The sequence below is a fragment of the Thermobia domestica genome, chromosome 5 (genome assembly GCF_964235325.1).
Source record: "Thermobia domestica chromosome 5, izTheDome1.hap1.1, whole genome shotgun sequence".
Lineage (NCBI taxonomy): Eukaryota > Metazoa > Arthropoda > Insecta > Zygentoma > Lepismatidae > Thermobia > Thermobia domestica.
The window spans coordinates 215,390,554-215,414,749 of record NC_137458.1 but is presented as its reverse complement, the minus strand read 5'-3'; the positions used below and the strand labels follow the sequence as shown (position 1 = coordinate 215,414,749).

Below are 24,196 nucleotides of genomic sequence, written 5' to 3'. Positions count from 1 at the left end.
CTCACAACATCTTTTCACCCTCACTCTAACTCGACCTCACACTCACAACATTCTTTCGACATTACGCTCACACGACCTCACACTCACATCATGATTTGGAACTTGCGCTCACTCAATCTTATGCTCACTTTGCGAGAGTGATGTCGAGTAAGCGTGAGCTCCGAACCCACGAGTGCCAACCTTATGAGTTCAGGCACCTTCGAACACAACCGCTTCATTGGGCAAAAGTAAAATTTAGATTTCAAATTATTGTGTGCATGCGCTGATTTCTCATGTTTGTTCTTGTAGTCTGTTAATTGGCACTGGAAAGGAAAACTGAGCAGGGAACTTTAATTGTTTGCAAAGGTTGGTATGGTAGACTTTGATGCAATAATAGTACAAAAGCATTCTCACTTCAAAAATTTCCTGAGAAAATAGTTACTTAACCCTATAACGAACGGACGGGTCCGTTGAACCCGAATACAATTTTTAAAAATATTTTATATTTTAACACCACAAGCTAGCGACTTCAGCTCCCGCGACTCTTCATAACTTTTTAAGACAACCAAGATGTTGTTTTCAATTTCGATTAGTTTCGTCACAACTATGGAGACTCCATTTACGGACGAGCTCCTCTGTGGCTAAGCGGTTAGCGTACGCGCCTTTGGCGTGGGAGACCCCGGTTCGATTCCCATGTGGTTCGGATTCCACGTTAATCAGTAGGTCCACGTCTTATATAGCCTCGCTGCTGAACGGGACGTTAAACTCAAAATCACCTCACCTCCATTTACGGACGGACGGGCCTATTGGGTCCAGCCATATTGAGGACATACATATCTCCAAGAAGAATTGCAAGAAGAGATGTCACATTTGTTCATCGAAACTCGATAGGAAAAGCAAAACAGTGTGCTTCAAATGTAAGAAAAATGTGTGTAACGAACATTCAAAGGTTGTGTGTAACAAATGTTAGTGGATGCTTAGTTGTAACCAAGGCTAAGAAGCATATTGAATGTTTGTAAACACTAGATATAACCAAGAAAATGTAGAATTCATCAATAAACATATTAAAATTATTAAAAACAATGATTAAAAAAAACACGCCCCAAACCAAAACGGGTCTAATGGACCTGATCCGTCAGTAACGGGCAGTGAATACAACAATCGTTACAGTGTTAAATGACGTCTGTCAGTTATTGTAAAGCAATAATAAGTTGTAATTTTACAATATTATTAGTTTTTAACGAGAAAAGGTCAAAAGATGAAACGTAAATTAAAATATTAATCTTATTAAACAAAATGCTATATGTGAGTTTATAAGATTATGTGAGGGTTTCGAGAAAATGAAAAAGAAAATTAATTCTTAAACCTTATAATTGATGCTGATATTGAAATATACCCTAATTTAAGTTCTTCATTATGACACTAGCACGAGAACAGTACGAAGTATGGTCGTGAGGTACATAGAGTTTAAAAATTGTAATTAACTTTTAAATTTTAATTTCTCTTTAACTAAAATATGCTTCAAATTTGAGGCATACATCAGTCAATAGCTGAAGTATCAAGCTAAACAAAATACCACGCCTGAGCATGAATTCTGTGTAGTTTACGAGGACATTGAAGAAACAAAACTTTTGTGGTGCTGAAAGGTATTTCGCCTCTTGCAAGTAATAATTGACAGTTTTTATTTTGTTGGAAGAAATTGAAATTTATTTGTGTACTGTATATGTACCAAACACATTGCTAAATAGCAGAATCTTGTTTGACTTTTCCCAACGGTGAAACACACACACACACACACACACACACACACACTTTACGCACGTACAAGAGATGGCATGAGTCAATGAATCCTTAACTCACAACCGTTTGACCTACCCACCCTGACCTACTCTTCAGATACTAAATTATTCGTAAAACTTCGGACCCCCACTTCCCTTAAGATATGCATTATAATGAAAGCGATATGATAAAACTCCGGTTAAGATTGGGACCTAACTATATCAAAAGTCATTTAATTTGCCTTTGACATTTGGGTGTGATCACGCACACCTAAGTTACATTCATTTTTTAAATATAATAATTCATATAGTAGAGGTGATTCAAAAATATATTTTCCCAGTAGTCAGCTCCTCTTAGAACGTACAAGGCTGTATCTCAAAAGCCAAGTAGTAAGTCCTATTGCTTTATTACAACTACAAATATCAATATCCAAAAGTGCCTGAAGTTCTTTTTTCACTTAGATTACTCATCTTAGCTAAGTAAATAGAAACGAATGTAAAAGGAAAAAAATGGAGGCCTCTAAATTAAAGCATAGACAATTTTACCAGTGTTCAGATGCTGTGTGCAATGCACTGAGCAGAGTGGGTGGGGGTCGGTCAATCAGAGTGAGTCACGGTGGGTGGTAAGTCGTAGTGGATCACGTTCTGTTGACCCATGATCCGTTCACAAATCTTGACCCACTTGACCCACTGACCCACTCTATCTCTGGCACAAACTACTTGTAATTATGATTAAAACATAAAACTACTGATAACTATGAACATTTCAACAGATTCATCAGCTTGAAGTTCACGCGGCTCTTTCCACTGGAATTCAATCGTCACTTTAGCGGTGAACTATCTCAGGAGATGATAATTCGATCATCAAAGAATAATAATAGGAGAAACAAATCTATAATCTGAAGTGTTTTAACTTACGAAAAATCATAAACTCTATTCAGAAATGTTATGTGATTACTCCAATTTTATTCATATAAGTTAGTCCTTTTAGGTTTTACCGCTAGAGTATTGAATTTTTAATTGATTAACTTAACTAGGATCTTATTTTCTCAATCAATTGTGAGTTAAGGAGAGTGACCAGGTTATGGCATATGCTGATGATGTAAATTTAATAGGGGATAATAGGAGAACAATAGAAAGAAATGCAGAGTTCTTATTAAACGCTTGCAGGGACATGGGTTTAGAAGTAAATGCAGAGGAAACAAGTTCGTCGGGATCGTAATACGGCAAATTGTGGATGCGTTAAAATATGAAATAATACTTTTGATCAAGTAGATACTTTCAGACCAAAACCATATTCACAAAGAAATTGAATGTCGATTAAAGCAGGAAATTCGTGTTATTATTCAGTTCAAAATCTATTATAGTTGAGAATTCCGTCGAGGAATTTGTAGCTTAAAATATATAAAACGATAACCATGCCTGCTGTCCTGTATGATTGCGAAACATGGTCGCTTACTCTGAGGGAAAACGTAGGCTTAAAGTATTTGAGAACAAGATCCGAAGACCAATATTCGGGCCCAAAAGGAACGGGAATGAGGAATGGCGGAAACTTCGTAACGAGGAACTACATAATTTATACCATTTACCAAACATTATTAGGATCATCAAATCTAGGAGGCTTAGGTAGGCAGGTCATGTAGCCAGACTGAAAGAAAGAGGAACGCTGCAGATGGGAGGATAATATTAAGATGGATCTAGCAGAAATAGGAATACAAAGTAGAAACTGGATCCAGTTGGCTAAGAATAGAAGTCAGTGGAGAGCTTTTGTGAGCGCGGTATTGAACCTCCGGGTTCCATAGGCCATAGAGTTAGTTACTTAAAGAGAGTAGTACGTTTCGATAGTGTTATGACTCATTTATATCATTCACATTTTACATGAAAATTGATTTCTGATAAGTAAACAGTTCTACGACACCGGTACTTCTTTTGTTTATTTCTTCTATACGAAATACTCATGAACTAATCCAGGATTTCTAAAGAAATATGCTCACATAGAAATCAAATGTTAAATGAATACAACTTGTGATATTTTCAAACTAATGCCAGTGTCAAACAACATATTAACGGTGTGATTTCTATGTTACACCCTAGAAACAACTTCTTAACTCATTCTTAGTGAAACTGATCAGCTGTTGAACTTGTTTTTCTATCTCCACCGAGGCATGAATCACAAAACAAGGCATTCTCTCTGACAAGTTGCATGAAGGTTATCTAACTCGTGTTTGTTTAGGTGGAGGAGACCAGGTGACCTAGTTATACGCATTAAAATCTGAACTTGATTTAAGGTTCAAATACAATACAATACAATACAATAATAATCAGGTACGACATTATTTTTCTTACTTTCTTGGGCTAAAATCTGTCTTCGAGCAGTACCCTACATTAATCTTCATTCCACACATTTTACAGTCTGAGACCTAAAGTTCGTATGACCTTTTATGTCAACACAAATGGATACGTATCCCTTTAAAAATACGTATATCATTGAAGGGTATCGAGAAGAGAATGACCGAGTCGTATTTCAGAGTACGATCCCATATTCGCCTGACTTTACTTAAGAAACTGCAATAACAACTGAAGTTTTGATGAGAAAAGTCAGAGCCTTTGATCTCGCATTACCACTGTCACATGTGCTATATTACCCGTACACTGTGCAAATTCAATAGCAACTTTTTTTGATTTTCCATAAGATGCGCAAACGTGAATCTTCCCAGATAATAATACTCTTGTACTTTCGTTTTATCTGAATGATCGCTTCTCTTTCTTCATGTTTTAATTTTTTTATTTTTAATTCCAGACACTATATCAAACATGGATTTACAGTTTAAGTAAGATGCGAATCACCTCCCACCAAAAATTGAACCTATATTTCAAGAATGAAGGCAAGAACAATACCCTTTTTACTTCGAACAAACCAAATTTCGAACGGATCTAATAACAAGATACTATCCTAATTTCGGCCGCGAGTTGAGATGGACTCCCACTTGGGCTGTTGGCTCTAAACTTTTGGTTTAGTAAAATTATATAACCTAAGTTGTGTTTCACATAATATAGAGGACTAATAATAAATCAAAACTTTTAGGAAATAAAGAAATATGTAACATAAGCTTTGACACTATCACCACTTCATCAGTAAATATTAATTCCTAAATAAATGAGTTGATAACATATAAAAGACGCTAGTCGATACTATATCGTCATACTGAGACATATAAATTTTATAGTCAAACTATAATTATAAATAATAAAAACCAACACTAATCATTAGTGAAGATGTTTCCATTTAGTGTTTAACTATGTAACGTGCAAATAGTACGATTATATATAATGTATCAACAGTAACGAGTAAATGAACTCAGAGACCCCACAACTGCGCAAGGGTCACTAAGGGCTTGAGAGGTAGCCAGGTTAAACAGGTAAGAGCTCAGCGAGAAAATCGTGATTGCTCAAAGCATGAGTTCCCGATCTTTCTATGCTTACTACAAACTTTCTGTAAAATGTTTTAATTAAGGCGTTTGGTTTATTAAAAACTAATTTATATATTTGCTCTGTCTATCTGTGGATCTGCCTTGGAGATACATAATCTCAGGGACTATTTCATGAATTATCATCCATTTTGGTTTTGAGTTTAGTGTTCTTTTCAGCAGTGAAGCTAATGAAACGTAGACCTACAGCTTAATGTGGAATCCGACGCTAGCCTCACCATCAATTTTGGCCAAGATGTAGAGCAGCGTTTCCCAACCTTTTTCAACTTGCGGCACACTACGGGTGTTACTTGGATTCTCGCGGCACACTTATAGATATTATTTGTAAATATAAAACACAGTGGTATTTTTTCTGTGATTATTCATCTCCTTCTCACAGAGGAGAAAGCTCGATCACTGTTTTTTTTTCGTGGTAAATCATTATGCTTATTTTTCATTCTAATTTAAAAATTAAAAAAAAAACAACAACAACACACAATTGCAATGAAATATTGGACTCAGGTTTTTAAGAATACGCTTTCTTTTTAAAAACCGTATCCAACTTCTTACTAAGAAGGAAGATCACTAAATAACGAACGACCAAACAAATCTCTTTTACTTTTAAAACACGAATATAGGTAATGTGTCGAAAGGATTGAATGATATTTTAAATTTTCAAGTTGCGAAATAGTCTGCAACAATAAATAAGCAATAATGGTCATAAAAATGATAAGAAACACTTTTTTCAACATTAGAAATGTACAGAACAGAACACGGTATGAAACGTAAAATTGTAGACTCATAGTAGAAGTTCATAGTAATGTGAAATACAAATATATAATTTTCAATACATTTTGCAATTTGATTGCTATAAAATTAATAATTTTGTTTCGATTCCTCGCGGCACACCAGTGGCCCATTCACGGCACACCGGTGTGCCGCGGCACACCGATTGGGAAACGCTGATGTAGAGGGTCCAAAGTTAGGAATGAGTTCATTAGTGATTTTAAGATCCCAAGATATGAACAATCAAAAAGCTGTTCCCCATGTATTCCTATCAAAGTAATTATGGTTATCATCCTTGCTTGATAGACTACCCACAGTGCTGTTTAGATTATCGGGTTAGTATAATGCTCAGAAGGCAAAATACTAATATGTCCGCGGAATATACTGCTACAATGAAACTTGACAAATCTAAAAAGACGAATATTTTCTATTTTTCAAATATTCATGCATCTAACTAGTTTTTGAGTGAGGGGATTTTTTTTGAAAAAAAAAAAGAAAAAGAATTATATTTCAATTTTCACGTTGTGTACACACTAACAAACCAAAATCTTTCACTGTGACACTGCTACTTATTTATTAAATATAGTTTACTGAAAACTCCGATGGCAGAACTTTTTTTTTTGTCTTTCCGCGATCAGCTTTCGTAATGTCAAAAATTTTCTGCAGGAATTCTGCAAAACTTTTCTGCAGAAGAAACACTTGTAATTGTTAAAAATAGACTACGCTTTGCGCGACGTAAAAAAAGAGTTCAAGCTACATTTATGCGAGTCGTCCGTGCATTTAAGACATCTACACATAACGCATGTTTTTACACTTCTCTATTGGCTATATACAGGGTGGGCCATTTTAATTAATCCACGGAAATATCTGAAAAATGATAAAACATAGAAGAAATTTTTGAAGTACACGTTATATATTGCTAAGGGGGAAAACCAATTCCGCCAAAATTACCCCTCCCCGCCCCCCGTAAATGGAGGTAACGGGGGGTAACTTTGAAATGTTAAATGAGAACATGGGTCGAGTAATACCTCGTTCGAAAGGTCTTGGAAAACTAAGTAACGCTGTACCAAAAGATGTTCCATATTGTGCACCAGTTTCAAAATGGCCGCCATGATATGGTTCGGAAACTCCAGTACCCGTAGTATGAAAACCATGGAAGGTAAAGGAATGGAACAAAATTGAAATACGTAAATATCATAGGGCATATCGAATGATGTAATCCCTGTGATCCCAGTGGCCTCCCTGAAGGGTCTTGTGGGCTAACTTCAAAATTTCAATGTCTGACCGGACAACGGTTCGGGCGTACGCTTGACCTACCCAATGCTGGTTGGAAGGCAGACTTCATGCATAGATAATTGGTGCACTAAGTTAACGCGGATGGCCACAGTTACATTTTGATTAACTATTAGCATTCATGTCATATTGTGAGCTTGAGGGACGAAACGGTGTCTACGTATATCCCCGAAATGCTTTCTGAATAACCAGCACGCATTGCATAAAAGTTTCTCTTTTTTTAGTCACTATAGCGTCATCCTCACAAACAAATGTTTCAACCACACCATACCTATTTGTAAGGTTAGCCTTAGTTTATGAATTAAAGTAGAGTTCTCGTTTGAACTTTCACTTTACTTTCCACCCCACTCACATACAGAGCGCAGGGAGAGTTTATTTTGTAGGACTTGGATTTCTCTCTATACATTATGGCAATTTTACTCTAATATTTTTATCTCTGTTGTATTATTCTCGAGCCTTGGAACGCCTCCGTGGTTTTCCTATTTAATTTTCGTTATTTTCATTTATATCTAACCATATTCATACTATGGGCACTAGACGTTTTCTTAGATACAGTCACCATGTCTTTGCGATCATTTTGAAAACGGTGTCTCATGTCGAAAATTTTCTTACAGAAGCTGTTTGATATTAATTTGTCTATGTAACGTGATGTTACTCGCTTCAAGCTGCTATTTGGAATTTTCAAGTTGGCTCCGGATACCTTTCACTTGGCCCTTGGAGTCACCCCGACAACACCTCTCGATGTGCCTTACGTCAGTTAGCTACTCCAGTTTTACTTTTGTTGATTTATCTCCAATCGCTTTCATACTACGGGTACTAAACCTTTTCTCTGACACGGATACTATGTTTCGGCGGCCTTTTGAGAACACTGCCATTTCACATCAATCGTTTTCTCCTGCAATATGTTTGATTTTGCAAGATTTATCGAACGAGGTACCACTCGACTCATGTTACTATTTGAAATTTTGAAGTTAGCCCACAAGACCCCTTTAGGGAGGCCACTGGGATCACAGGGACCACACCGTTCGATATGCCCTATAATATTTACGTATTTCAATTTTGTTCCATTCCTTTACCTTCCATGGTTTTCACACTACGGGTACTGGAGTTTCCGAACCATATTATGGCGGCCATTTTGAAACCGGTGCACAATATGGAACATCTTTTGGTACAGCGTTACTTAGTTTTCCAAGACCTTTCGAACGAGGTATTACTCGACCCATGTTCCCATTTGACATTTCAAAGTTAGCCCCCGTTACCCCCATTCAGAGGGGGCGAGTAGGGGTACTTTTGGTGGAATTGGTTTTCCCCCTTAGCAATATATAACGTGTACTTGAAACTTTTCTTCTATGTTTTATCATTTTTCAGATATTTCCGTGGATTAATTAAAATGGCCCACCCTGTATATATATTTCCTCTGGCACTTTTTCTGCACAGGTGCAACAAATTTTCTGTGATCACATCGCAGATCGCGGCATGTTCTGTTATGGGGCTGAAAACCAACCAAGTTTCATATTTTACGAGGAGAGGAGAATAAATAACAATAGTTTGATGCAAGCCCGTAGCCAGCCCAAAAATTTAGGGGGGGGCGGTAGAAGTTAGGGGGGCCCGACATAATCATATTATACTTCATCACCATATTATAGTTCATTTGCAAGCCTACCGTGAGACTTTTAGGGGGCCAGCCAAAGTTTAGGGGGGACCGGCCCTAACTCCCCGTGGATACGGGCCTGGTTTGATGTATCTAGAAACTTTTCAATTATTTTGCCGCCCGAAAGAAGTTTCTGACACACTGGTTATCTGCTTTATCAAACTATCCTCCTTGTAGCATACAAATTTTGAGACTCGATAAGGTTTGTGAAATGGTTGGCTAAGGGCTGTATTTCTGAATAATAGTCTAATCATAAAGAAACTCTAAGTAATTCAAATTAATTTAGTGTTACAGTTTAATTATAACGTACAATAAGATGTTTGTCTTTATGGATTCAAAAGTTCTGTAATTTTTTGTCATACACTTCTTCATACTATGCATTTCGTTCACCTAAATTGTTCGTATATTTCACTCAGAAACTAACCACATATATATATATATATATATATATATATATATATAAAGTTCCATATAAAAGTTTCCACCCCATTATTTTCCGAAGCAACTGTGTTTGTAAAAAATGCTGAGGCAAAATAATTTTCTTTTTAAGGAGACATATAAAACTATCTAATCCAACTCTGCAGGTTTTGCATTGGGCAGCTGACATACGATATAACGTTTTTAGTCCCAATATTGGTTTTAAAGACTTCCTAAAATTAATTTCTTTGCACTTGTAGTAATAGAAATATTAGGAATGTAGCGATCTTGCTCCATCTCCCAGTGCTTATGTAAAAGAGGTAATACGATCCAACTACGAAACAAACTAAGCAACAGTAACGTCATTTCAGATTTTACGAAATGAAATGAAATGAAATCTTTAAGTTTTACGTCCCACGCTTACGCTGGCTAGGCTAAAGGAGACGGTGATGATGAGAAATGAAGGAAATGTGGAATGAATAAAGTGGGAAGAAACAGGAGAACCCCGAGAAAACCCACACATGAAGTGTTTGTCCATCATAAAACTTAATTGGCGAGAGCTGGGATCGAACCAAGGACCCCATGCACCAGAAATGAAGGCTCTATCCCTGAGACACCGCGGCCTCTTTCAGATTTTTGGCAGGGGGACAACACGCTCCAAGGACACAAGAATTTCACATTTTTTGTCATTGTATTGGCATACAATCGATTAAAAAGTATGTATTTCTGAAACTCGGAAGTAGAAGGAAATTGCCCCCTGGTCTCCCCAAATGACGCCCCTAATAACCACATTAATGAATTGATGTTCTACTATTTTTTACTCTTATATTTTACTTATACTATAAAAGAATTTGGAACTCTAATGTATTCTACCCAAAAGCTTGTAAGAAACAGTTGTATATACATAGATATTGCATACGAATAAGCAATCACTCATGGTGTGTTGCGAAACAGCGAAAAAAAATCGCCTGAAGACACAATGAAAAAATATACAACGAGGAGTAAAACCATAAAAAAAAGCCCTGATGTTTTAGTGAGGAGAAAAAGTGCCTGATATGTTAAGAAGACCAAAAGAAGGAGCATTTAATGGGGATGTTCTAAGTAGTTAAAGTGTGTAAATGAGGTCTGAAAAACCATAACCGAAGAGCTATGGCTTAGAAAAACAACAGCTAACTGATTACGGACACATCAAGCAACATGTGCCTAGAAATGTATTAACATATTATTTCGTTCAAAATAATTTAAATGCTACATTCACGACGTTTTTCTTGTTCTATAAAGCAGTTATACTTTAGTTATTCTAAATATTTCTCTTGCTCTCTCTAAAGATACATTATTATTGGGAAAATTTGAAAGAGAATATTCTGTGTATTAAAAGCACGTTGTGCATTTACACAACTACTTCAAGGTTCGATAGAACAGAAATAAAAGAAAAATTAAATCAATTAAACAGAGACTATATTTCTATGATCACAGTGAAGAAAACTGTGATCATCTTTCAATATCTTTAAATATATCTTCAAAAATATCTTTAAATTCGATAAAGGTAGATCAAATTTTATTTAAAAAAAAATAAAAATTAAGCAATACGAATAAAAGTAAGCAAAGTAGTGGATCAGTAATAGAGCGCTCACCTCTTCTCCGTGGTGTGTCTGGTTTGATACCAGTTCCTGCCATGTGAACTTTAATGAACAAACACTGTGAGTGTGGGTTCTTCAGAGTTTTCCCGTTTTTTCGCACTTCATTCCGTCATTTCATTCATTATCATCACCACTGTCTCCTTAGAATTGGTACATAATCGTGAGACGTTAAATAACAAATTTTGTCATTACTTTTAGTTGGATACACTGAAAAATAAGAGGAGAATCCAGCGAGGGAATTGGAAAGAAGTGCGGCCAGAATATAGACGCTCGTGCAATATTGTGGAAATCAGTGTCGTTATCGAGAATAAACTACACTCATAAAATATAAATGTATATAATACTAGTATATAATAATATGAGCGACTTGAGGAAACATAACAGCATATCACACTTTCTAACTTTCGAGTAGACTGGCGAAGATCCAATATACCCACGCAATTCAATGCAATGATACTCCCAAACAAGCTTACTCTGCCATCTGCAGATAGCAAAATTAAACTACCTATATACTCTTCTGTGGTTCGAACACAACCCATTCCATCTAATAAATTAATTTCATTGGTTCACCCGAGCTACTCACATCAACCCACGTATGTGAACTTTTGCTTAGTGGCCTATCGAGATACAATTGGAGTCAGATTTGTATGACATTATCCTCTCAATAAGAAACAGAAAACCAGGACAATGCACGGATGTGGTGGTATACATATCTGTAGAAATTAAAGCGATGTTAGTGAGATCTTAGAGTATCAAACAACAAATAGTAAATAGTTCAGTGTATGAATTGATGAGTGAACAATGAAATATGGATTTAAAAATTCCTTGAAGCCACTTACAATACAATTACTTGCTCAATGGAATTGGTAACTTCATCAACGGATGGAATACGATAAAAATGTCCTTGCAGAAATTTCTTCATGAATGATTGAGGAATCACATTCAGTTGTTAATTGAAGATTTCAGCCAATCCTTGTTTGAATGATTGTATGTATAGTACCTATAATCTTGGTGACATCAGGATGGAGACATTAGTTGCGCAAGGTTGAGGTCATTCATTGTTTTCTTGGGTTTGACTCAAGTTCATGTCCTTAGATATCTGATGACCCCGACCCACCCGTGTATGCGCCACAGGCTAGGCAGGAAATCATTGCATGTTGTCTCTAGTCGACGTGCATTGACTTATTATAACTTACAGTAAGCAACATACTTTATAGATTTCTTAAGTATGAATAGCACTAAGGTTTTTTCAGGTATGTTATCTGCATCGAGGGATAAAGATATATGCCCTATTTGTCTTTTTTTTTTTTTTTTTTTTTTTTTACAAAACTCTACTTACTTCTTACGGAAGAAAGAAACTACGTGTAAGTGTTTGAATCCATCAGAACAGGGATATACGCAGGGTGTGGGTCCTGGGAGTCCGGACCCCCCGAAATTTCGACTTTTGTGTAAATTTAGCCTAATTTTAGGGGCAATTTTAGGAATTTTAATATAAAATACCCTCATATTTAGTTTGGATCCCCTTCCCCGAAATAAATTCCTGCGTACGCTACTGCATCAGAACATTAAGGGTGTAAAACAGTAAGCCTTAAGAGACAGTAATAATTTGAAGGGAGAATTGCGGCGGAAAAGAGTCTGTTTTCAACATAAGGTTTCAACTGTGCCATTCATACTAAAATAAACAACATGTATTTTCATCATGGACAACATCGTGCCCGTGGGTCCACCAATTCTTCTATCATCGTTCACTTGGTTTAATAATCGTCTCCTTTAGCCTAAAGGGCATAATTGTGAAACGTTAATCTCAAAGATTCATGTATTTTCATCAGCGTTAAATTAGATACATTCAGACACTAAATTCAGAAGAAGTCTAAGGGTCCTGAGCTACCGCACCTCTATTATAGGGGAAGCCGCAGCTCAACAAAATATCCAAGTTAAAACTAAACGTCATCGGTTACAAATATAGCCTACAAAACTTTTTTTTTAAAAAAATATACAGAACTTTTCTTTTCTTTTCTTTTCTTTTTTTCTTTTTTCTTTTTAGCTTTTTGCTTATCTGCGTAGCAATTTGCATGTTTTATATCGCATTTTTGACAGTGTAGGGTTGTATATGTATATATGGAGAGGAATTTTTATATATTTATCTTCTCACGAACAACAATGATATTGAAAAACAACGCAAAAAAGTAATGTCAGTTGTAGTTTTTTTGGTAACTGTTTTTGAATGCATCCATATCTGGTTTTCTAATAAGCGACGAATCCGTAACACCGTCACAAAACGGAGGATTTGAAATTATTAAGTCTATGAAATGAACCTTCATTTTTACGATAGCGACAATATAAGTTAATTTCACTCAAATGCTCATTATCTAACTGATATTGTAGACAAATGTTACTCGGATTCAGATCATTTTCCAGCTTTTCTATAAGTTTTAAGCCAAACACCACTTTTCTTTCTCCATATTCAATGGAAAGTAAGAGGGCTTAGCAAAAAGAATATTTCTGGACCAATGCTATCTAGCAACTAGATGCATCATTTATGAACTATTTACGAGAGCTTGAAATGACTATGCAAAGATAGATAGGCAGAAAAGAGGGTACTGCTAAAGTCTGTGCTCTTGCTAGTGATTTTGTTTTTCAAACGTAATATGGGGTCCCACATCTCGAAGTCTCATTAGGGCGCTTTATTACCAAATGCAATAAAATGCCCAAGAATGTAAGATATTCCTGTCTCATCAATTCTATGGCCAGTTCCCAGTAATATGGTGTTTAGTTTGTAGTGGATTGATTTGTATGCATTACTAGGATCTTAAGTACACCTAAAAGAGAAAGATAAGATTTTCGAGCGAGAAAATATCTCTCACTGAACGTTTACTAGTAAAAGTGGCATCGAAACAGAACCGTACTGTCTTGAAGGAAAGACAATGATATACAGATTTTTATTGTGAAACTAGCTCACTTCGATAATAAATTATGATTATAAGTGCCGCATTTTATAATACTCGTTCGCATAGCGTATCTATGATTTTATGTGGCCAACTGCGGTGTAATACCGGTTTAAAAAACAAAAAATATGTTCATAATATCACATTTTGCGTCAAGATGGGGAAAATTCGGAACCAATTAGCATACAAATTACGTTTGGTTCAATGTGACATATCAGCTTTCGCCTTGTGCCCTTAAAAATGTTTTATATCTATGAGATATAAGTCGTTCCCTTGTATTGGTTGCTTACTTTTGTGTGGCTCCATCATATGTTCCATATATACGATATTTATTTAATGTTATTACGGCACTACTGGCAAGGAGCTAAATGATATAAGCTACCCTCTCGTGTCAAGATAACATCTAATGAAGAGATTTCCACAGTTCAAATTAGAATTTAGTCCCTGGAGATATTCACATTTATTATGTTCATCAGATGATATCTTATTAAAAAAGCTGACTGTTCATTTGGTTGTTTATTCGTTTATCCCATAACACAAATCCATATGGTTGGTTTTGCATATTTCTAAATAACTGTAGAGAATTTAGTTTTTTTTTCGAACATCGGAACTTGATCAAATTAAGAATAAATGTATAATTAAGCCTCTTCGTGGATAAACGGTTAGTGTACGCGTCTTTGGCGTGGGAGACCGGGGTTCGATTCCCAGCGGAAGCTCATGTGGTTCGAATTCCACGTTAATCAGTAGGTTCCGTCTCACAAGGTCTCGCTTCTGAAAGGGACCTTGAACTCAAAATCATCTCAACTTAACTTAAATGTATTATTACACACATCCCGATTGTTCGATAAAATCAATTCTTCATGCCTTCACAAATGATATTTTATAAGCGATGATGTGTTTCTCGGTTTATATAAGCAAGGTATAATACTATAATTATAAATACAGCATTTCTGGGCAAATTTAGACACCATAAGGCATTTAGATTTTTTCCGGGTAATACGGGATTTTCCACTTGCTAATCATTATCACATTGGGGTAAATCCATGCAAAGTGATCGAGAAAAAAAAAAACAATTACCGCTCGATCTTTTCAAAAAGATCTAATTTTTTTCATGAATGTTTATCGTACTTCAAAACCACAATTAATTATTATTTACAACATCCCATGGCGACGCAACGGCTCCCGCCATTTTGCATTTTTTTTCTTCGATTTTAGGCGTTTACGTTGTTTTGAATATCTCAGCATGTGTTTGTCCAAACAAATTGAAAATTGCTGAACGTCTCCAACTCGTGCAGAGCTAAAACTTTGATCTCAACATTTTTGCCTACCATTTGAAGGTAACCATTTGAAGGTGATAAAATCAGGGTCTACAGTAGCAACATTTTTGAACATTGAAAACATGTTTGGGAAGAAGAAACAACTGATGTAGAGGTCTGAATTTGTGTGTGCATGTAGTCCGAAGTCATAAGTTAATATACAAAAATTTACAGTTCTGTAGCTGCTCCCAAAGGTCTGAAAAAAAAATCGTAAAGTTGGGGAATTATGCCAACTTAGCATATTTTCCTGTCCAATATCTCCAATGGACCTGGATAAAAAAACCTGACATTTTAGGAATAGTTAGTCCTTTAGTATACTATAACACACAACAAAGCGCGTTTTGTGTTTTTGAGCAGCAGAGGGTGAAAGTATTAAGTAATGTCATACTCTAGGAGGTGTTTTGTTCATATTTTTTTATTTTATTATTATTATTATTATTATTTACATTGAAAACATGTTTGGGAAGAGGAAGCAACTTACGTACAGGTATGAATTGGTGAGTGCATGTAGTCCGGGATCATAAGTTAATACACAAAAATTTACAGGCTTATAGCTACTCCCAAAGGCCTGAAGAAATCGTAAAGTTGGGGAATTATGGCCTTTGGCCTGTAAATTTTTATATATTAACTTATGTCCCCGGACTACATGCACACACAAATTCAGACCTCTACATCAGTTGTTTCCTCTTCCCAAACATGTTTTCAATGTCCAAAAATGTTGCTACTGCAGACCCTGATTTCACCCACTTCAAATGGTTTTAGGCAAAAATGTTAAGAGAACAAAGCTTTAGCTCCAACAATTTTCAATTTGGTAGGATAAATGCATGCTGAGATATTCAAAACAACGTAAACGCCTAAAATCGAGAAAACGCAAAATGGTGCCAGTTCCTGTGTCGCCATGGGATGTTGTGAAAAATAATTAATTGTGGTTTTAAAGTATCCTGATATAGGATAAATGTTAATGAAGAAATTAGATTTTTTGGAGATGGTCAAGGGGCATATACTTGATCACTTAGAATGGATTGACTCATTGAAGAATATTATTTTGTATGAATCTTGTTAAACTTTTGAGTAAATTTAACAACAATTCTTGAGATTCAATATGACGAATGCCCATAGATATGTTGAATACATGAATGTTTCTAATTTAACATTAAATTATTCTTTGTTTTATTATCAAAGGAAACGTATCGAATATTATAAAAAAAGACATACACTTTTCTGCTGCAGTTCTCCCCGAAATATTGGTGGCTTTTATGTACTAGTCAAAATTATTATTCAAGCAACATGGCGAGGCCACCCTGCATGACGGTCTGTACATACAGGTCGTGCTTCAGAGGTCCAGTTCTTCATATCCTCGGTAACACACACACACAAAGAACTTTCAAAACAGTTTTTTTCCCCTTATGTTCTCTGATAGCACTTCAAAACAGTTTTTTTTCCTTTATGTTCTCTGATAACACTACAAAAACTAAATTACCTTATGCCCTTCGAACATTAAATGCAGATAAACTACCGTTATATATGGCCCTGTACTGCAAAATTAATCAATTTTTTTTTAGAGGGTTGTTCTGAAATTTTATTTATCTAAACATTTAACGAAGTTCAAACATTACAATCTTTTAACAAAGGAGATCAAGTTCTAACATTTAGTTAAGAATTTTTATTTATGCAATGCTTAAAGTTACTAGGGAAGGGAGCACAGTGGCTCAGTGGTAAAGCACTTATCTCTGCTGCATAGGGTCCTTAGTTCAATCCTCGGTTTGTTATTAACAAGATTGTGCCCTGGGTTTTCCCGGAGTACTCCCGTTTCCTCGCACATTCTCATTCCCCAATTCTTCCTTCATCATTCACTTCCCTTAATCTCGTCTCTCTCAGCCTAAAGAGCATAATCGTGGGACGTTAAACTGAAAGATTTCATTTCATTTACATTTCTAATAACTGAAAGTTTGAAATTTCGAATTTTGTCTTTAGATCAGGATGTAAGGATTATATGATAGAGTACGATGCTTAAATGGCTCATCTAACTTAATAATATGTTATGGTGGTGATATAAATCAAATATTGTAGAATTGAAATAAAATTGGACTTTAGTCAATATAGTAAAGCCAGTTGACCAAAAATTGGACTTTCTTAAGTTTACAAATTTATTTGAAATCTTTCCTTTAGCATTCTGTGTTATGACTTGCAGACTAAAAATAAAATGATTATGTATACAACAGGCACGAAATAATGAAAGAAATGCTGCAACATTGGCAGTGGAAAGACAAGTGAATGTGGGCAAAGTAAATCCATGAAGATGTTTGCCCAACAAACATGGCCAAAAATTGAAATTCCAATCCCGAACATCAAAGCTGAGCAGCCGATCCCCGTGCCTTAAGTGAATGTACGCTTGATAAACTATATTTATATCATAATCTCTTGTTTTATAGGGGGCACGATGGCCCAGTGATACAGCGTTTACAGTAAGGGGCCCTCGTTCGATCCCAGATCATGTCGTTTTGTGGTGCACAAGATCGTGTCTGTAGTTTTTTTCCCGGAATTATTCTGTTTCCTACCGTTTTCTCAGTCCATAGAACATAATCGAAGAATGTAAAATTGAAAGTTTTTTTCTCTTTTATTATTTTTCATATCTGTTCTTAGAATAACACCTTCCGAAGGACATCGTCTTTCGGACAAAGGAAAGTTAAGTCTTAAAATTGGATTTCCTATATGGTAAACTGAATAACATTTTATCGTAAGAGGAAAAACAATTAACTTGTTTGCATTCCACATGTATCGTCTAAAAATATTAACGCGTCATTCACTATCTCCTGCCTAGAAGACTTGAACAATAAATATCAATTTAATTTCCATATTAACTTGTTCGGTAGGAAGAGAAAGGTTATACTTATTAATTCACATAAATTATAATTATCATCATGGCTGTCGTTTTAATTTCCAGCAGTAATTTGTTAGGGAACTTGATAATAAGGACACAAGATGATAGCAGCTATTTAAAATCAGGTGTGCATCTTTATAAATAAGAATGATGCATACATAAATGTACGTGTATAGCTACAAACATAGCATATTGCAATTTTAGTTAAATTATACCAATTAGTAACAAGTAGGTGCTATACAGCAATAAAAGAGTTGTTTATCTAAACCGACATAGCACGAAGAATACAAATGAAATGAAATCTTTCCGTTTTATGTACCAAGGTTGTGTCAACTAGGCTAAATGAGACCGTGGTGATGAGAAATGAATGCAATGGTGGAATGAATAAAGTGAGAAGAAACGAGAGAACCCCCAGAAAACCCACGAACGCGGTGTTCGTCCACCACAAAGCTCACTTGGCGCGGCTGGGATCGAACCAGAGACCCCATGCACAAGAGGTGATGCTCTACCACTGAGCCACCGTGTCTCCCTACGAAGAATACGTTTGATATTAGAATAAACAGTAAACTATCTTTATTGTTATTGATACTTGAATATCAACCTATCGTGTTTTAATAACAACATTATAGCGGAATATTCGTTGTTAACAGCTATTCACTGTTATCTTGCAGTTCAAACACGAGACTTCAAACGAAACCAAACATTGATGATAACATGTGGATTTTGATTCACACTTTGAAGCTATGGTAGATTTTCAACGTACGAAAATTCAATACTGAGACCGATAGTTGTAAATCTATCGCTTCCGGTTCGAATATAGAGATAATGTCGGAGAATAGAACATGTTCTTGCCACACTGAATCCACATTAAAAAACATTTTCTGGTTATGCTTTACAGTATTTGTTCTACGGTAATCGATACTGAAACCAGAATTTGTACAGATTTCTACCAATTCCAGTTTCAGTAGAAGAACAGGGGTTGGGAGACAGAAATATATGTTTGGAGTATCCTGAATCTACATTGTTTCTTGTTACCCATAGCAGGTTTTGCTTTATGAGCAACACAATGGAAACCCAAACTATTAATTAGAAGCGACACAAGTTGTTTCCATTTTTGGTTTTAATAAAGAGATGGAACCTATTTTTGGGGCGCCGAATTCATATCATAATCATGTTTCTCGTTATCTAGTACCTATTTTATCCTATGATGATCAATGTTGAAACCGTAAATTGTGAATTTCTAACACGTCTGATTTGCACAGAAGGTTTAATAGAGGAATTGGAACCCATCCTTGTGCATTAAATTCAAATATATTAAAAATGACTTCTTCTATCTCTTATTGCTTTTACTCTGATGCCTGCCGACAGGCGGATTGATGCATCTGTTAGACGTATAAGACTTTCCATAATTATGAAAAACTTAGTGTTGAAAATAATAACCGAGTTGGAAGACTCGTATCACTGGAAAGCCTATAGATATTTATTAATTCATTATTAAGTAGAACTAAAGTGCATGAAATACGTCGCACACCAACTTTTTCATTAATTTTGTGTAACCATCTTTAACTAATCCTCTTGTGATCTTGTGTACTATATCAGCAACACGTAACCATGAGAAATATATCGAACACCAGAGTGTATCCAAGGAAACAGATGACAATGCTTCCCTGACTCAAAATATCTAGTATGGAAAACAGAGTCCTCATTGTGGGTTTGCAGAGGGGGAATTGCCTCCCCCTGAGTTTGAGATTAAACGTGAAATCCTCCTCCTTCCAAGCAAAAACTGAAATGACGCTACTGATGGGAAGATTTGAAAGCAATGGAGATTCAAGCGGAGGACAAGATGGGCAATTGCCACCTTGGATTTTCGAAAGGGGTTCAGCTCTTTTAAACTGTTTGCTCACCTACTACAATATTCAATATATTTACTGTAGTTTAAAGTTATGCAATGTACACTCATGTCCAAAATTATTGTCTCCTGCCTATAAATAAGTTGTTGTGGGAATATAATTTGATAACGAATTCGCCCGCTATTTCTTATAATGTTAGTATGTGTATAATCAGCAAAGACATGTATGTGGCAAATTTCATGTCAAAAGACCAGTAAATAAGAACAATAAAACAAAAATAAAACTTTCTTGTCCATTTAGCACATTTTGTTTTACACACACTAATTTTCGTATTTATAATTCTTTTACTATGAAATTTACCACAAATATACATTTCCCGATTATACACACAGTATCAGTATTAAAAGTACCCTGCACAATCATAATCAAATTATATTCTTACAAGAAGACAGTTATAGATATGCGACAATCATTTTGGACATGACTGTACGTTAGTAATATTTATTTCACATGAGTTATTATATGCATCAAAGTGCATATATTCGCGACTTTGTTTGTGTGTTGGTCTTTTGTTTTCCCCCCAACCATCCACCTTGGGAAAAATCCTACGGGTGTTTCTGCCTAAAACCAAAAGTCTAACTAACTAATGTATTGCTTTGTAGGACTGAGATTTTCGCTTTACAATGAAAAACGACTGAAACCTTATAAAATATGAAACCAGAATAATGAATTGATTTATTTGTATTTGCGCCCTTTTTCAGCAGCGAGTCAACATAAAACGAAAACTATAGTTTAGAGTGGGATCTAAACCATTGTAGTTCATTCTAAGCGCTTTCGACGGGAAGGAAATAGAAGAATGATGAGAATAAGATTAATAGAATGAAAAATGTAAAGAAGAATTATGAAAAATGCAATAGAATAAAACAGGACTGGAAGTAGATTAGGAACCAAGAAATAAATTAAGAAAACGTTTGAGAATAACTTGTATTCTGAGTAATCTGATACGAACGGTGGAATGAAAATGTTGGAGATGAGAAAGATTGTTGAACGGTATTAACAGGACAATAATTACGTATAGACGAGGAGATTAGCGGGGTACTGAGTTAATTAGTGAAGTACGAAAAAATGTGACATATGTAAAAACCAAACAAATTAACCACCAATAATTCAGATATTCTATTATTATATTTTACTCGAAATAATATTTAATGGATCACCTCTTGCATCAATTTTCAGTTGATACGAGTATATGCGAAACCAGTTCACATTGAAAAATCAAGGGGTTTACGATCTGCTTTGGAAATACTTTATTTCATAGACTTTATCAAATAATTTCACCGATCACTATATATATATATATATACATACATACATATATATATATATATATATATATATATATATATATATATATATATATATATATATATATATATATATATATATATATATATATGATATAATACCAAAATGTCGTCGAAAAGTCACTTAAAAAACAATTATTTAGAAAAATATACCAATATCATTGCTTCCAAATAACTATTCCAAACAAAAATTTAAAAACTAAGGAACTCAATGAGATTTAAACGATGGCGATCGCTAGTGCTGCGCACGAAACAAAACAGAAATGTTCAATCAGAAACAGATACACTTTTCGAGAGGAGACATCACTTTCTTGACATTTTCAAGATGAGATGGTCTTAAGTTTCTCTTCTGCAATATCGCCGAACAAAATCTAATTTCAATTAGATAAAACAGTGATCACATTGAAATATTATTATGAAGCATTCCATCTTTTTTTAGTTTGTATTTTTTTATGTAAAGAAAGATGATAAATCGTGTATGCTTGGAACTTTTTTCCATATCCGTTAAAAACGTTATTTAGTAAGTTCGGAATTTAAATTCAATATTGGAATGACACTTGCTTAGTTGTAACATTGTGCAAAAGAAAATGTACAGCCATGGTTGAAATCTTATTCCTGCAGAGACAGGAAATATTTTACAATGATCACTGCAGTACTGGTTCAAGTATACATGCCACTACGTATCATTAAAACAGTACAGTATGTCACTAACTGTTCTTAGCAGAGTACGGAAAGGGTTTCATTTGATCATCCCTTATATATAATCCTAACCTTCATACATATATGAAGTAAGTATTTTTAAAATAACGCTTAGTTAAATAACATTTCATGATACTTCAGTCAACAAAACATGTTTAGCTCCAGAAACTTTGATCTAATGACGTTCAGTAGAACAAGTATCTTAAAGCGTTTCGCTAAACAATCACCTGAAACATGTGGAATCTCGTCTATTGCGTCATCTAGAACAAGATGAGTTACGGGACTCGGGCGACTTGCCAAGTTAATTTTAATATAATACAATCTCAATGATCGCTCAAACTAACGGGACAATCAATAAAATTGATTACGCAAATGAAGTGTAATATTCTTTTGAGTAGTAAACTGAGTTTCAAATCTAATCCATTTTTCGAAAGATAAATCTCTATGAAAATTCGGAACTACTAACAAATTCATTAAGAAAATGCATCAGAACATCTGTTTGTGATGTTATTAGATTTTTTTAAAAAAAATTACATGCAAACGGAGAACTTACCGGAATTTGAACAAAAGTTCCATTATTCAGGATTGGATATGAGTAAAGTGGCACAACAGGTACTGTTCCATTTTTGAGAACAATTGGTCCTTGCAGCGGTGTGACAGCAATCGTATTCGTCTCCTCTTCCTGCGGAATCTCATATTCATCGTAGTCGTAAACAGTGTGGTAGGTTGGGATATCATTAGTATATTGGTTGTTATAGTAGACAGCGTGTTGCTGTGGCTCCAGTTGCGGAGGAGGGAGAGATGGTGCTGGAGGATATGTAGGAGATGGACTTGGTCGGTAATGTCGTCGATTGGATGTGCGACGCTTATGGGATGCATAGGAGTACGGTGGTTGCGTAGGAGATTGTGGAGCGGGTTGAACAAACTGAGGATTCTTATAAACTGTGTTTGGTGTTCCTGGTGGTGAAGCTGCACCGTAATAAGCTTCTGGGACATAATTGGGGAATTGAGCACTGAAATTAAATGCTTGCGGCAGCAAAGACATTTCGGCTAAATTGAAAACAAGCTTGACGAATACAAACTATAATGAATTATATAATAATAGCTACTGCTGTCACTTAGATCTATTAATAAATAATAGATAACAACATCAACTGAAGTAACATAGGCAAAAGGTCATTGAACAAGTAATTGATGTAGATATAAGAAGGTATGAAAATGTCCCGTGATTATCACTCTTACTTCACTCGCTGTCAAGCCAACAGCCCAATTATCTTCCTGTGTTCTTCTTTCCTACACACGTGTCAAAATAGGCTGGTGTAATATCCAAATGAATCATAACATATCATAGATTTCAATAAATGAATCAGACAGAAGCACACTGTCGCTGTTCTTCAAACGTAATAAACACACAAATTATTAATTAAATCACAATAAATTGTAACAGTTTTTTTAAAAATCAAATCACTTTTCTTTATCTCGTAGATATTGACAAGGGAAGCATTTTGGAGAGAAGTGTGGACAGCAATTTGATGCCCGATGGGATTTGCACATTCACACACACCTAGATATCAACAAAAAAACGCGAGGTGTAAACGATCGCGAAAAACTGTAGCGAGCGACTGCTTGACATGAAGACAACAGACAAACAGAAGTTCCACTTGAGCGAGTTCCCTGCCCAGTCTCCACTCTAGATGACCTTTCTTCACAAAAGCTACGTGAAAGGGAAACGTACAGATACACCGAGTGGTGCCACCTAAGGAACTTTCGTACGATGTAACAAGTATATGCATTAAATCTATCAGATAACGGGTTCTCTTTCTTCCTTAAAGCTATATTGAAGTAATTTCCTTGAATATAATTTCTGAGTTGCAATCAAATTACTCTGCAAGCGATTTAATGCAGTCAATTCTGTTTCCAAGAAGTACCTATGATTTCTCAGTACCACAGCGTACCTTCCCTTTGCTAATGCTTGAAATGCATAATTAAACTTTGGGAATTCTCATTCATTTGGTTTTCGTGGAAATTATGTAATATATTACGGAAGATTAAGCAATTCTGGATTTTATCAAAATAGAGATGAAAATAAAACGTAATGCATCCTTGTTTTTCTTGTTTCTGTATTTATTG

At 35.3% G+C, this 24,196-nt stretch overlaps 1 protein-coding gene across 1 annotated transcript in view; it reads right to left on the bottom strand.

Annotated features, from left to right (window-relative positions):
* Positions 1-23,716, bottom strand: part of LOC145686396 (protein spaetzle 3-like) — a 240,945-nt gene extending 217,229 nt beyond the window's left edge. Inside the window, exon 1 of the mRNA XM_081759678.1 lies at positions 22,620-23,716. Within this exon, the coding sequence (XP_081615804.1) occupies positions 22,620-23,111 (492 nt within the window). The 5' untranslated portion in view covers positions 23,112-23,716. The remainder of the gene's footprint in view (positions 1-22,619) is intronic.
* Between the last annotated feature and the right edge of the window lie 480 nt (positions 23,717-24,196).